This window comes from Balaenoptera musculus, chromosome 2 (genome assembly GCF_009873245.2).
Source record: "Balaenoptera musculus isolate JJ_BM4_2016_0621 chromosome 2, mBalMus1.pri.v3, whole genome shotgun sequence".
Classification (NCBI taxonomy): domain Eukaryota; kingdom Metazoa; phylum Chordata; class Mammalia; order Artiodactyla; family Balaenopteridae; genus Balaenoptera; species Balaenoptera musculus.
Genome location: NC_045786.1, coordinates 165,007,078 through 165,023,556, shown reverse-complemented (window position 1 = coordinate 165,023,556; position 16,479 = coordinate 165,007,078). Strand labels below are relative to the sequence as shown.

Genomic DNA, 16,479 nt, shown 5'->3' with positions numbered 1-16,479 from the left:
TGGGACAACATTAAATGCAACAACATTCACATTATAGGGGTCCCAGAAGGAGAAGAGAGAGAGAAAGGACCCGAGAAAATATTTGAAGAGATTATAGTCGAAAACTTCCCTAACATGGGAAAGGAAATAGCTACCCAAGTCCAGGAAGTGTAGAGAGTCCCACACAGGATAAACCCAAGGAGAAACACGAGAAGACACATAGTAATCAAATTGGCAAAAATTAAAGACAAAGAAAAATTATTGAAAGCAGCAAGGGAAAAATGACAAATAACATACAAGGGAACTCCCATAAGGTTAACAGCTGATTTCTCAGCAGAAACTCTACAAGCCAGAAGAGAGTGGCATGATATCCTTAAAGTGTTGAAAGGGAAGAACCTACAACCAAGATTACTCTACCTGGCAAGGATCTCATTCAGATTCGATGGAGAAATCAAAAACTTTACAGACAAGCAAAAGCTAAGAGAATTCAGCACCACAAAACCAGCTCTACAATAAATGCTAAAGGAACTTCTCTAAGTGGGAAACACAAGAGAAGAAAAGGACCTACAAAAACAAACCCAAAACAATTAAGAAAATGGTCATAGGAACATACATATGATAATTACCTTAAACGTGAATGGATTAAATGCTCCAACCAAAAGACACAGGCTTGCTGACTGGATACAAAAACAAGACCCATCTATATGCTGTCTACAAGAGACCCACTTCAGACCTAGGGACACATACAGACTCACGTGCGCACGGAACATTCTCCAGGATAGATCACATCTTGGGTCACAAATCAAGCCTCAGTAAATTTAAGAAAATTGAAAGCATATCAAGCATCTTTTCTGACTACAACACTATGAGATTAGAAATGAATTACAGGGAAAAGAACGTAAAAAACACAAACACATAGAGGCTAAACAATACGTTACTAAATAACCAAGAGATCACTGAAGAAATCAAAGGGAAAATCAAAAAATACCTAGAGACAAATGACAATGAAAACATGACGATCCAAAACCTATGGGTTGCAGGAAAAGCAGTTCTAAGAGGGAAGTTTATAGCTATACAAGCCTACCTCAGGAAACAAGAAAAATCTCAAATAAACAATCTAACCTTACACCTAAAGGAACTAGAGAAAGAAGAACAAACAAAACCCAAAGTTAGCAGAAGGAAAGAAATCATAAAGATCAGAGCAGAAATAAATGAAATAGAAACAAAGAAAACAATAGCAAAGATCAATAAAACTAAAAGAAAAAAAAAATTAAATATTCCCAAAACTCTCAGAAATATAGGAAGTAACCCAAATGTTTTTCAAGTTCATGTGATCTTGAAACCAAGCAGAACTTTGAGCCCCCACCCCACCCCCAAGTACAAAGGCCCCTCTATGTCCCCTGCCTCTTGTTTGTAGAAAAGCTGAAGTCTCCCAGGCCTCCCTGAGTCACCAAAAACCAGGCTCAAGCAGTTAATGATTAGGACAAGAGAGTCACAGAATCTTTCAGTGTCTGGTGCACATTCCTGAGCTGTTTTACAGATACTATAACTGCCACCAGAGGGAAAAAGCTGACTGCATGATGACCAGACTGTAGCCATGACATAAGGTGCTCTACTTGAGCAGTACTGAATCTATGGCTAGCACATTTCTAAGAACTGGCCTCAAAAGAATGGGATTAACATTATTGCTCATAATAATCTATATCTTTGTGGGCATCAAAATAATTGTAGCTTGCTCTGCCCATATATATAAGTGGGCAACTAAAATTGTCAGCAAAGAAATGCTACAGACCCATGTCGACATCTTTCACTCTGAGAATACAGTGCCCTATGTCAGCATGAAGAAGTTACAGAAAACAGACCTTCACCCCTAATCCCACAGAAATGGAATGATGTCTGAAAAGTGGGGATTTATAAGCAGCTCTTTTGCCCCTTTCCTGTTTGCCTATTTCTGTTCCCCTCAAACCTTATAGGAACGAGATCACTAGACAATTTAACCTAACTCCTGACTTATGCTCTCCTGAGTGCACACCATGCCTTGCCTAACTTTTTGATTCTTTTCCTAGATTAAAAGAAGCAAGAATGAAGAATTAAGGAGTTAAAGAATAACTAGCTCTCTACCCCCAGCAGCCCCCTTAGCAATCCTGCAGGCAGATCATGCAGGCAATATAACATCTGAAGAAAGAGTCAGCCAGTCTGCACCCAATGGGGTATGATGCAGAACCCAACTTCCTGCCTCAATGATTCACTGAGATTCTTTCTCCTTTTTCCTTTTAAAAACTGTCATGGCTGAGCACAATCTTCCGACTTGGTCTTGGGACATGAGTTCACCTTCTCCCCAGATTGCTGGCTTTTCTAATTAAAGCAACTTTCCTTTCTACGAATACTTGCCTCTCAAGTATTGGCTTTTGAGCAGTGAGCAGCCAAATCTGAGTTCAGTAACAATTTGTGTAAATCTTTGATAAATAAGACTTTTAATATTGTTGGTTTAATAAAAACAGCTGCATCTTCTGAGTTATCAGCACTGAGTATGATATGAGCATACATTTTTATTCTACGTGGGTTTACTAGTCAAATAAGCTAATATTATATTTACTAGAGGTTTAAGATTATAAAAGTTATAGATTTCATTTTAATCAAATTAAATTATTATTATGACAAACTTTATTTCAACAGTAATTGTGTGTTATAATATGTCTTCTTAGAAGTAGGTTCCAAAATCTTTTTGGTAACCTGAAATTAAATTTATATTGAGTTAAATAATAGATATTCATTGAATATCTAGATCATTTCTAAATAAGATAAAACACCAAAACATTAACTACTGAATATAAGTTTAATTTTTTATCTACTTTTGGCTTCTTATTTTTACAGAGAGCTAAAGCTGTTTGGATCTGTTAATAAATGTGTTCATTTTGCCACTCTGAGAAATTATACTATGAAGAAGCATATCCTCTAGAAGTTATGAGATGGTATAATCATAAAATTTGCTAGTATGCTACAAAATGCTGGTATGTGACAAGCAATTCACAATTGTTTACTTCCTGGTCTTTGCTGAAAAATAGAGGTTATTAAGTGTTGAAAATTATAATCAATATATAAATGAAGCTTCTAGAAATAATAAGGATGAAGGAAAAACCTCTTTATGCAAAATATTCAAGGAATGAGGGGTGTTCTTGTCAAGGAAAAAGATTGTAATTCTGTCCTAAAGTATCAATAGTGGTTTAGAGGTTGTGTGAAGGCTTTCCAGATGAGAAAGAGGAAAGTGAAGGACAAAAACCTGAATGAAAATATGAAGTTGTAAAGGAACTGTGTGTGGGGAGGGGGGGAACATGTCTTCATCATGTCCTCAATTATTTAAAAGAACCGAGTCTTCTCAATTTTAAATTATGTTAGATCTCATATTTACTTTTGATATCGGTATTGCCATTTTGGTTAAATGGATAACTAAGTATTATTTCATAGTGACCTGTCATCCTGGTTAATTAAGTGTCCAAACCTTTTGACATTTTGACAACTTTTGATATTTTGCTTCCCCAAATCAAATCCTTATGCTCGCTTCAGCAGCACATATACCAAAATCAAATCCTAAATAAAATCCTGATCTCAACTTGACTTTGAGACTTCTGAGAGGGCCTCTGGAAAACCTCAAAGGATTTGTTCTCTCCTAGTAAAAAGAGATGTTAAACTAATTAGGTCTATTTAATATGTTGAACTGCATGAAAATCATGGTCAAATAAGAAGAGATTCTTAACCTTCCCTAGCTTATATCTGTAGAGGTAAATGTTTTTAACATAAATATTTCAGGAATTAGATGTAATTTCTAAAAATCTGTCAATGCCTTTTTTGTTCACTATTATATTCTTATGCTATTTTGCCTGATAGTATACAATAATGGCATAATTTTATCATCATAATTCCAGTTGCTCTCATCAGATCTTTAATACAGCTATTTTAAGCATTTTATCATTCACAGACAGTTATTGTTTTATTCCAGTGTTTTCCTGAAAGCTCTTGCAATCGGCTACCATCCAGAATGCTTCATCTTCAGCAAAAAGGACTGTCTCTGAGACCCATGGAAAGAACTATAACAGGTAATCTGGGGTACAGACTTCTGATGGCATTGCTCAAGTAACTTTGAGACCATACCACTGGACTGAGGAAAGATTCCAGAACTCTAGTGGAGAAGCCAATGGGTTCATAATACTGCTAACCCAAGACCAAGCAGAACAAATAATTAATTACATGGGACTGAATGAACTGATGAAGGAAGATGATAATTTTTATGTGTTTTTTACTGCTGGTTCATTAATATTCTGTTTTCTGGGTATAAGATTTCTCTTAAGCTATCTATAACTCATGACTATTTAGTAGATTATACCTTTGTAAACAAAAGCAAAACATTTCTTTTTCTCCCTACCTGAACCTCCCAGAATTCAGAAACTCTTACAATACTCCTATTTTTACGGCAATATAGCTATTTACACAAGTTCAGTAAGAATCTGTTCTCCTTGTAACAGGACATAATTGGAAAAATTGGTTATATTATCAAGGCTTTGACTGAAATGTCATATTTGAGAAAGATATGCATAGAATCAAATATGACCAGATAGCTTTAAGGAACTAAGGTTGACAACATGGAACCAATGCTTATAAAGCCCTCTTGGAAAAAACCAGCCTGGTACCTGACTTATGATGTTCCCAGCCTACAGGCAAATAAGAAAAGTCACTTCTTGACAGGCCCAGGAAACAGAGTATTTTGGGGATCTGAAGAAGAGAAATTCACCCAAATCTATAGGTACTGCAGATAAGTATGATGACAGATTGGCTTCCTAGTGTGGAGAGGCTTTTAAAAGCCCAATTTGAGGGACCTTCCTGGCAGTCCAGTGGTTAAGACTTCACCTTCCAATGCAGGGGGTGCAGGTTTCATCCCTGGTTGGGGAGCTAAGATCCCACATGCCTCGCGGCCAAAAAACCAAAACATAAAACAGAAGCAGTATTGTAACGAATTCAATAAAGACTTTAAAAAATGGTCCACATCAAAAAAAATCTTTAAAAAAATAAATCAATAAAAGTCTGGGATTCTTTAAAAAACCTCCAGCAAAGCAAATTTTTAAAGGCCCATGTGGTCAAATACCATTTTTGCTGCACTTATGCAAATAATCAGGCCAAATTTAACGAGACTAGACTTATTTTGTGAACAAGAATCATCTTACTTTGATTTTCTTTGATCAAAATGGCGGTAATTGAGAGAGAAATTTTATGTTTCAACAGAAAATTATAACCCATCCTTGTGGATTATCAGATTCTAGTCCTGTTCATTGCCCTTGAGCTATTTTTAACCTCTTTATAAACTGGATTCTGCTGTCTTGCACATTTTGTCAGTAATTAATGTTTCCAATTTTTCTACTACCGTCTTCACTTGGTGTCACTAAGAACTAAAACCTGACTGCCCAGATCCTTATTGAGATTCTAGATTGTCTTGTCCCAAAGCCCTGTAAGCTGAAGCAGGACAACTTGACATAAACTTCAAAGGACTTATTGCTGCAACAGTTCAGGCCACTCAGGAAGTTCACCAAACATCCACATCTTCCATGCTCTGCTCTAGGAAATAACCATGACCATGACACTGATGGTCTCATTCATCATCTAAAGATGCTTCAAGTCCAACCTCTAGAAACCTTCTTGACTGGCTGCCCTTCGGACTCAGAAACTAGGTTTATAGTCTACTCTAACCACTAATATTTGTTTCCTTTTTATTTCCTTGTTCTAATTTATGCTCTTTTCCTCCTTTTCAGATCTCTTACCTAGCATTTCCTAACCCAAATCTTCTCTCCAAGTCAATCAACCTAGATTCCTTTTTGTGTGAAACTTCTAGGGTAGTTACAGATAGGAGAAATGTGGGGACCCACTCAGACCACCAGAGTTGGTATAAAGATTATTTTTCAGTGAAAACGTTTGAGCTAAAGAAGATGTAGAGAGAAACCTTATCTGAACTTCCCTTATCTGACTAAAGCAGAGCCTCCAGAAAAATATAGCTGCCATTAACCCCCTTCAAAGGGAGTTTCCTGTGACTTCAGCTCCTTGGAGACAGGCTGCCCATTTCCATTGGCATCAAAATACCCAAAAGAACTTTCCATATCTTCCCATTCAAGCCTCCTCCCAAATGCCTCCTCCCACCCCTAGCCCCCAGAAGTTTGGTATATAAACCTTTTATCTCTGGCTATTAAAGAAATTACCCGTCAATGAGGAGTACTCCTGTGCGTAAATATTAATAAATATTGTCTCTTCTCTTGTTAATATGTCTCTTACCAATTAATATGCAGGCTCACAACCACTGGACCCAAGCTATAAGAGGAATAGTTTTCCTCCCAACATAATCACTTCTTCTTATCTTTCAGAATCAGATCACACCAGTCCTTTACTATTCCAAAAGAAACAATAATAGAAAACATATCAACACAGTCAAAGAATGCCAGGAAATGGCATTCTCTGCACATTTCCATCATGCAAAAATCTAATTTTATATATGAGTCAGTAGGTGGCACCAAAGAAGAAAGAAGTGTACCTTGGTAAATGCAAAGAACGCTCTGAGTCCTGGAAATCTAATAAAACCTACTCTTTAGAAGGTCTGTGTTCTGTTTTATCCTTAAATGTCTTATTTAAGCTGAAAACTGGGACTTCCCTGGTGGTGCAGTAGTTAACAATCCACCTGCCAATGCAGGGGACATGGGTTTGAGCCCTGGTCCGGGAAGATCCCACATGCCGTGGAGCAACTAAGCCCGTGCGTCACAACTACTGAGCCCACGTGCCACAACTACTGAAGCCCACACACCTAGAGCCCGTGCTCCGAAACAAGAGAAGCCACCGCAATGAGAAGCTGCGCACTTCAACAACGAGTAGCCCCTGCTCACTGCAACTAGAGAAAGCCCGCGTGCACCAATGAAGACCCAATGCAGCCATAAATAAATAAATAAAATAAACTGAAAACTGCCTCAAGACTTCATTGAAAGTAAACCCAAAAATCACACAAAAAAAACAAAACTTAGAAAATACCTTGAAAAAAATTTCATATATTGCTGCCAGAAACTGATTCTAGATATCCATCTTGCTGGGTTAGACACAAATCATATTGTATTCAAGAAATATGACGTCTTACCAGCTGTATATCTGAAGCCTGTGATCCACCGAGGCAGAAGCAAGAGGATAAGCACAGAGAAATTTGTCCTATAAGCCAGAGGAAAAGGAGCATTGTGGCAGTTCCTAAATCTTTTGGGCATTCCAGATGGGAGGGCTGGGACCATTCATTTCTAGAAATATATGTGAAACCACAGAAATTGCCCCTAGTCAAATGTTAGCCTTTCCACAGACTGTAAACCAGAAAAGGACTGAGCTCTTGCCACCTCATGGGAAGGCTTTTTCTTTTTTCCTGTTTCTTAATAAAAATATTCAGCGATATCAGGAAAGAATATTCCCTTAAATTTCTTAAAGATACTTTGCACATTCTTCTTGCCATTCTTCCCCATCCCAAACTAACATCAAAGCAGCACATCACTTAAAATGTAGTTACTAAACTCACTTAGCTATAATAAAAATTAATATAAATAAATAAAAGACTAAGTTAAAGAGAGATGTCCCTCTTCTACAGTCACTGATAATACTCTAGTGGCTAAGGTAGTGTAAGCAGATAGGGTAGGGTGTCCCCAGAGAAAGAGAACGAGGCATGGCTTTCTTGACAGAAAAGAAGCCATTTCACCTAAGCTATTTTGTGATCTAAGCCTGGCCACAATGCTTGCCCTTGAACAGGTCTCAGTAATTAATGATTTTAAGGGCAGGAACAAAGGAAAAGCAGTCAAGAAACAATAGTTCAGCAATAAAACAGAGTCCCAGTTCCTCCTCAAGGAATATACATCACAATCTGATACATATTTTTGAGTTCTGCAGGAACTAAGACCCCCCCCCCCCACCAGGTAGAGGATGGTGACTACATGCTGAGACCCCAGACTGGTCAGAACCTAAGGAATGATGATGGTGACCTTTGCTGACCCCCCTGACTTCTATCAACCAAAGTCTGGACTCTGTCCATCTTTGCCCCAATTCTATGCTGAATTCTCTGCTCAAGCCCCTTCATGAATATGCATGTACCCTTAGCTTAAAACTTCCCCAATTTTGCTGTTCGGAGAGACACTACTTTGGGAAAGATCCCTGGTGTTCTCCTCACTTGCTGCAAGTAATAAATCCCTCCTTCTCCCGCTCTTTGCCTTGGTTGTGTCTTTTGGCTCGACACCCACCAAGAGGCAAACCCAGTGTTTCTGTAACAACAGTGCTTCTCCCTAAGTCCTCCTCTCCAACAAGGTCCAAGCTGTAGGTCTTGAAGAAAACAATTCATATTTTATAGCAAGACAAGAAAATTTTAAACATAAAATTTTTCTCTGCCCATTTGGGCCTCTTGCCTCCCCTTTAGTGTGTGTTGTGCAACTGCATTAACCAGACTTCCTTAGGAGATAACATTCCTTCTTAACCTCGTCAAGGGTCACAACTCCTTAGAAGATAACTTTCCTTCTTGATCTTGTAAAGGGCCATGATGACCCATGACCCACTACGTGCTTTGTATGTTTAGATGTGGATTCTGTAAACTGTCAATAATACATGATTTGACGTAAAACCCTTTGTCTCAAAATTTTACATACCTGGGCTCTGACCTCTAATGGGAAGAACAGTCCTCAGAACTTTCTGAAAGACTCTCTCCTGGGTTATAATCCTCAGGTTGGCTCAAATAACATTTTCCATTTCTTTCTTCGATCAATTATTGATTAATTTTTTTCATCGACAGCCTCCACTTACCCTGGCAAATTCCATTGGTTTGGGAAGAAGGCACATGACCATGACATCAAAGCGAACATCACATACTGTCTTCAACCACTTGGTGACAAACTGAGGCTTCAGCTTTTCCACTAAACTTCCAACTTCATCATCCATCATATACGCTGTGGAGTGAAACCACTGAAACACCATGGCCACCAGCCTGGCCAAGCTTTCCGTAGGGGTGTTCTCACTGGGCGTGCAGAGGCTCACCTGGAAATAGATAGATCAGACTCTCCTTCAGCCTCCTTACATAATTATTACATGTTTGGTTAAAGATGAAAAAAAAAAAAAAAGATGCCCCATATAATCCATTTGAAATAGGCAGGGTTTTTTTGTTTTTTTGTTGTTGTTGTTGTTCTTTGAACCCTTTGAATGCCCATTTATTTCTTTAAATTTTTGAACCATTTTAAGAATTACTGAAATATGATTTTTTAAACTTCTTATTAAAAGTACATTTATGAGTAATTGAAATCTCCCCCCCTTGACAGGAGTGAAATAATACCACTTTAGGGTAACTGTTTTACCTTGTCCTTCTCTTCTTGATATCTGCTGCAGCTTATTCACTTAACAAGAGGTAGAGGCCTTTCCTGGTTTTTGTTTTTGTTTTTGTTTTGTTTTGTTTTTTAATCTACAACTTGTTAACATTTGGCCAGGGAAACAAGTCTTTGTAGCAATTGTATCTCTATCTTTTGAGCCAAAGCTTTTTTTTGTTTGTTTTTTGTTTTCTGTTTTTTGGTTTTTGGTTTTTTTAAAATTTTATTTTATTTATTTTTTTATACAGCAGATTCTTATTAGTCATCCATTTTATACACATCAGTGTATACATGTCAATCCCAATCTCCCAATTCATCATACCACCACCCCCACCACTTTCCCCCCTTGGTGTCCATACGTTTGTTCTCTACATCTGTGTCTCTATTTCCGCCCTGCAAACCGGTTCATCTGTACCATTTTTCTAGGTTCCACATATATGCGTTAATATACGATATTTGTTTTTCTCTTTCTGACTTACTTCACTCTGTATGACAGTCTCTAGATCCATCCACGTCTCAACAAATGACCCAATATCGTTCCTTTTTATGGCTGAATAATATTCCATTGTATATATGTACCACCTCTTCTTTATCCATTTGTCTGTCAATGGGCATTTAGGTTGCTTCCATGACCTGCCTATTGTAAAGAGTGCTGCAATGAACATTGGGGTGCATGTGTCTTTTTGAATAATGGTTTTCTCTGGGTATATGCCCAGTAGTGGGATTGCTGGATCATATGGTAATTCTATTTTTACTTTTTTAAGGAACCACCATACTGTTCTCCATGGTGGCTGCATCAATTTACATTCCCACCAACAGTGCAAGAGGGTTCCCTTTTCTCCACACCCTCTCCAGCATTTGTTGTTTGTAGATTTTCTGATGATGCCCATTCTAACTGGTGTGAGGGGATACCTCATTGTAGTTTTGATTTGCATTTCTCTAATAATTAGTGATGTTGAGCAACTTTTCATGTGCTTCTTGGCCATCCATATGTCTTCTTTGGAGAAATGTCTGTTTAGGTCTTCTATCCATTTTTGGATTGGGTTGTTTGTTTTTTTAATATTGAGCTGCATGAGCTGTTTATATATTTTGGAGATTAATCCTTTGTCTGTTGATTCGTTTGCAAATATTTTCTCCCATTCTGAGGGTTGTCTTTTCGTCTTGTTTATGGTTTCCTTTGCTGTGCAAAAGTTTTCAAGTTTCATTAGGTCCCATTTGTTTATTTTTGTTTTTATTTCCATTACTCTAGGAGGTGGATCAAAAAAGATCTTGCTGTGATTTATGTCAAAGAGTGTTTTTCCTATGTTTTCCTCTAAGAGTTTTAGAGTGTCCGGTCTTACATTTAGGTCTCGAATCCATTTTGAGATTATTTTTGTGTATGGTGTTAGGGAGTGTTCTAATTTCATTCTTTTACATGTAGCTGTCCAGTTTTCCGAGCACTACTTATTGAAAAGACTATCTTTTCTCCATTGTATATTTTTGCCTCCTTTGTCATAGATTAGTTGACCATAGGTACGTGGGTTTATCTCTGGGCTTTCTATCTTGTTCCATTGATCTATGTTTCTGTTTTTGTGCCAGTGCCATATTGTCTTGATTACTGTAGCTTTGTAGTATAGTCTGAAGTCAGGGAGTCTGATTCCTCCAGCTCCATTTTTTTCCCCCAAGACTGCTTTGGCTATTCGGGGTCTTTTGTGTCTCCACACAAATTTTAAGATTTTTTGTTCTAGTTCCATAAAAAATGTCATTGGTAATTTGATAGGGATTGCATTGAATCTGTAGATCGCTTTGGGTAGTACAGTCATCTTCACAATATTGATTCTTCCAATCCAAGAACATGGTATATCTCGCCATCTGTTTGTATCATCTTTAATTTCTTTCATCAGTGTCTTATAGTTTTCTGCATACAGGTCTTTTGTCTCCCTAGGTAGGTTTATTCTGAGGTATTTTATTCTTTTTGTTGCAATGGTAAATGGGAGTGTTTCCTTAATTTCTCTTTCAGATTTTTCATCATTAGTGTATAGGAATGCAAGAGATTTCTGTGCATTAATTTTGTATCCTGCAACTTTACCAAATTCATTGATTAGCTCTAGTAGTTTTCTGGTGGCATCTTTAGGGTTCTCTATGTATAGTATCATGTCATCTGCAAACTGTGACAGTTTTACTTCTTCTTTTCCAATTTGTATTCCTTTTATTTCTTTTTCTTCTCTGATTGCCATGGCTAGGACTTCAAAACTATGTTGAATAATAGTGGTAAGAGTGGACATCCTTGTCTTGTTCCTGATCTTAGAGGAAATGCTTTCAGTTTTTCACCATTGACAATGATGTTTGCTGTGGGTTTGTCGTATATGGCCTTTATTATGTTGAGGTAGGTTCCCTCTATGCCCACTTTCTGGAGAGTTTTTATCATAAACGGGTGTTGAATTTTGTCAAAAGCTTTTTCTGCATCTATTGAGATGATCATATGGTTTTTATTCTTCAATTTGTTAATATGGTGTATCACATTGATTGATTTACGTATATTGAAGAATCCTTGCATCTCTGGGATAAATCCCACTTGATCATGGTGTATGATCCTTTTAACGTGTTGTTGGATTCTGTTTGCTAGTATTTTCTTGAGGATTTTTGCATCTATATTCATCAGTGATATTGGTCTGTAATTTTCTTTTTTTGTAGTATCTTTGTCTGGTTTTGATATCAGGGTGATGGTGGCCTCATAGAGTGAGTTTGGGAGTGTTCCTTCCTCTGCAATTTTTTGCAAGAGTTTGAGAAGGATGGGTGTTAGCTCTTCTCTAAATGTTTGATAGAATTCACCTGTGAAGCCATCTGGTCCTGGACTTTTGTTTGTTGGAAGATTTTTAATCACAGTTTCAATTTCATTACCTGTGATTGGTCTGTTCATATTTTCTGTTTCTTCCTGGTTCAGTCTTGGAAGGTTATACCTTTCTAAGAATTTGTCCATTTCTTCCAGGTTGTCCATTTTATTGGCATACAGTTGCTTGTAGTAGTCTCTTAGGATGCTTTGTATTTCTGCAGTGTCTGTTGTAACTTCTCCTTATTCATTTCTAATTTTATTGATATGAGTCCTCTCCCTCGTTTTCTTGATGAGTCTGGCTAATGGTTTATCAATTTTGTTTATCTTCTCAAAGAACCAGCTTTTAGTTTTATTGATCTTTGCTATTGTTTTCTTTGTTTCTATTTCATTTATTTCCGCTCTGATCTTTATGATTTCTTTCCTTCTGCTAACTTTGGGTTTTGTTTGTTCTTCTTTCTCTAGTTCGTTTAGGTGTATGGTTAGATTGTTTATTTGAGATTTTTCTTGTTTCTTGAGGTAGGCTTGTATAGCTATAAACCTCCCTCTTAGAACTGCTTTTCCTGCAACCCATAGGTTTTGGATCGTCGTGTTTTCATTGTCATTTGTCCCTAGGTATTTTTTGATTTCCTCTTTAATTTCTTCAGTGATCTCTTGGTTATTTAGTAACGTATTGTTTAGCCTCCATGTGTTTGTGTTTTTTACTTTTTTTCCCTGTAATTTATTTCTAATCTCATAGTGTTGTAGTCAGAAAAGATGCTTGATATGATTTCAATTTTCTTAAATTTACTGAGGCTTGATTTGTGACCCAAGATGTGATCTACCCTGGAGAATGTTCCGTGCGCACTTGAGAAGAAAGTGTAATCTGCTGTTTTTGGATGGAATGTCCTATAAATATCAATTAAATCTATCTGGTCTATTGTGTCATTTAAAGCTTCTGTTTCCTTATTTATTTTCATTTTGGATGATCTGTCCGTTGGATAACTGAGGTGTTAAAGTCCCCCACTATTATTGTGTTACTGTCGATTTCCTGTTTTATAGCTGTTAGCAGTTGCCTTATGTATTGAGGTGCTCCTATGTTGGATGCATATATATTTATAATTGTTATATCTTCTTCTTGGATTGATCCCTTGATCATTATGTAGTGTCCTTCCTTGTCTCTTGTAACATTCTTTATTTTAAAGTCTATTTTATCCAATATGAGTATTGCTACTCCACCTTTCTTTTGGTTTCCACTTGCATGGAATATCTTTTTCCATCCCCTCACTTTCAGTCTGTATGTGTCCCTAGGTGTGAAGTGGGTCTCTTGTAGACAGCATATATATGGATCTTGTTTTTGTATCCATTCAGCAAGCCTGTGTCTTTTGGTTGGAGCATTTAATCCATTCACGTTTAAGGTAATTATCAATATGTATGTTCCTATGACCATTTTCTTAATTGTTTTGGGTTTGTTTTTGTAGGTCCTTTTCTTCTCTTGTGTTTCCCACTTAGAGAAGTTCCTTTAGCATTTGTTGTAGAGCTGGTTTGGTAGTGCTGAATTCTCTTAGCTTTTGCTTGTCTGTAAAGTTTTTGATTTCTCCATCGAATCTGAATGAGATCCTTGCCGGGTAGAGTAATCTTGGTTGTAGTTTCTTCCCTTTCAACATTTTAAGTATATCATGCCACTCCCTTCTGGCTTGTAGAGTTTCTGCTGAGAAATCAGCTGTTAACCTTATGGGAGTTCCCTTGTATGTTATTTGTCGTTTTTTCCCTTGTTGCTTTCAATAATTTTTCTTTGTCTTTAATTTTTGCCAATTTGATTATTATGTGTCTCGGCGTGTTTCTCCTTGGGTTTATCCTGTGTGGGACTCTCTGCGCTTCCTGGACTTGGGTGGCTATTTCCTTTCCCATGTTAGGGAAGTTTTCAACTATAATCTCTTCAAATATTTTCTCAGGTCCTTTCTCTCTCTCTTCTCCTTCTGGGATCCCTATAATGCGAATGTTGTTGCGTTTAATGTTGTCCCAGAGGTCTCTTAGGCTGTCTTCATTTCTTTTCATTCTTTTTTCTTTAGTCTGTTCTGCAGCAATGAATTCCACCATTCTGCCTTCCAGGTCACTTATCTGTTCTTCTGCCTCAGTTATTCTGCTATTTATTCCTTCTAGTGTAATTTTCATTTCAGTTATTGTATTGTTCATCTGTTTGTTTGTTCTTTAAGTCTTCTAAGTCTTTGTTAAACATTTCTTGCATCTTCTCGATCTTTGCCTCCATTGTTTTTCCAAGGTCCTGGATCATCTTCACTATCATTTTTCTGAATTCTTTTTCTGGAAGGTTGCCTATCTCCATTTCATTTAGTTGTTTTTCTGGGGTTTTATCTTGTTCCTTCATCTGGTACATAGCCCTCTGCCTTTGCATCTTGTCTATATTTCTGCGAATGTGGTTTTTGTTCCACAGGCTGCAGGACTGTAGTTCTTCTTGCTTCTGCTGTCTGCCCTCTGGTGGATGAGGCTATCTAACAGGCTTGTGCAAGTTTCCTGATGGAAGGCACTGGTGGTGGGTAGAGCTGACTGTTGCTCTGGTGGACAGAGCTCAGTAAAACTTTAATCCGTTTGACTGCTGATGGGTGGGGCTGGGTACCCTCCCTGTTGGTTGTTTGGCCTGAGGCAACCCAACACTGGAACCTACCTGGGCTCTTTGGTGAGGCTAATGGCAGACTCTGGGAGCGCTCACGCCAAGGAGTACTTCCCAGAACTTCTGCTGCCAGTGTCCTTGTCCCCATGGTGAGCCACAGTCACCGCCTGCCTCTGCAGGACACCCTCCAACACTAGCAGGTCGGTCTGGTTCAGTCTCCCCTGGGGTCACTGCTCCTTCCCCTGGGTCCCAATGCACACACTATTTTGTGTGCGCCCTCCAAGACTGGAGTCTCTGTTTCCCCCAGTCCTGTCGAAATCCTGCAATCAAATCCCACTAGTCTTCAAAGTCTGATTCTCTAGGAATTCCTCCTCCCGTTGCTGGACCCCCAGGTTGGGAAGCCTGACGTGGGGCTCAGAACCTTCACTCCAGTGGGTGGACTTCTGTGGTATAAGTGTTCTCCAGTCTGTGAGTCACCCACCCAGCAGTTATGGGATTTGATTTTACTGTGATTGCGCCCCTCCTACCGTCTCATTGTGGCTTCTCCTTTGTCTTTGGATGTGGGGTATCTTTTTTGGTGAGTTCCAGTGTCTTCCTGTCGATGACTGTCCAGCAGCTAGTAGTGATTCTGGTGTTCTCGCAAGAGGGAGTGAGAGCACGTCCTTCTACTCCGCCATCTTGGTTCCGATCTGTCCAAAATTTTAAATGTACACTTTCCTTTTGGCTATTAGGAATTGTATGTTAAGAAGTCCAAGACTGGCCTTCAGAAGAAGCTGAATCAGGCACTCTCTGCCCCTCAGTCAGAGTTTGGGACTAGAGCTGTGTCCCAACCACCTTCTGCTACTAACTGGTTGTTAGCAGTGACTGTGGGCAAGTTGAACTGCCTCTCTGGGCTTCTCTGTCCTCATCAGAAAAATGAAGGGGTAAAATGGGCAGTTTTAAAATTGATGGAGGACCACTTAGCCTGGAAACTGTGTTCTCCTCTACAGAGAGAGATGGACTGTAAGAATTTCCCCTCAAGATTGCACCTCCCTATAAGCTTTTCCCATATAAGAAATCTGTTACATAATCTGCACTAGATACTTTTAAGAAGTTAAGTCTACAAAGTGAAATTTCATAAATATCTTCAGTAAAAAAATAATCTATATACATTTCAGTTCTAAAATGATCAGATTTAGCCAAGAATTTCCTATCAGTAATAATTCTGAAACCTTAGAGCCCCTCCAGTTCACCACATTATAAATAGACTTTCCAAAACTGCTCATCATTTAGTAATTCAATCATTCTGAAATAATCTCTTATTAAGCACTGAAGTAGCATTCAGGAATATAAAAAATAAGTAAAACACTATCTTTGCCTTCAGGAGTTCACAATAGTAGTCAGTATGTCATTAGATAATAAGTTCTAGGAGCAAGACATGCGAAATCAACAATTAAACCCCAATTTAGTAAAACAAAACAAAGCAAAACAAAACCAAAAAATTTGTGAAAGCTAAAGAGATGTATCACTTGGAGACTTAGTCCATGTCTCCAATGGACAAAAACAAAAGTCTGTTTTTCTGCAGAACTGGCAAATTCAGCATGCCTGGAACTTTGGATCTGTATGTTTGATCTTTACTGAATGAATACTGCAGTTGAATCAGTCAATAGCAATCAAATTCCTTGCGTTGGTTTGGCTATAATTTT

At 38.0% G+C, this 16,479-nt stretch overlaps 1 protein-coding gene across 1 annotated transcript in view; it reads right to left on the bottom strand.

Annotated features, from left to right (window-relative positions):
• Positions 1-16,479, bottom strand: part of UNC79 (unc-79 homolog, NALCN channel complex subunit) — a 251,806-nt gene that overhangs the window by 128,776 nt on the left and 106,551 nt on the right. The window contains 1 exon segment of the mRNA XM_036842067.1: positions 8,824-9,054. Coding sequence (XP_036697962.1) covers positions 8,824-9,054 — 231 coding nt within the window.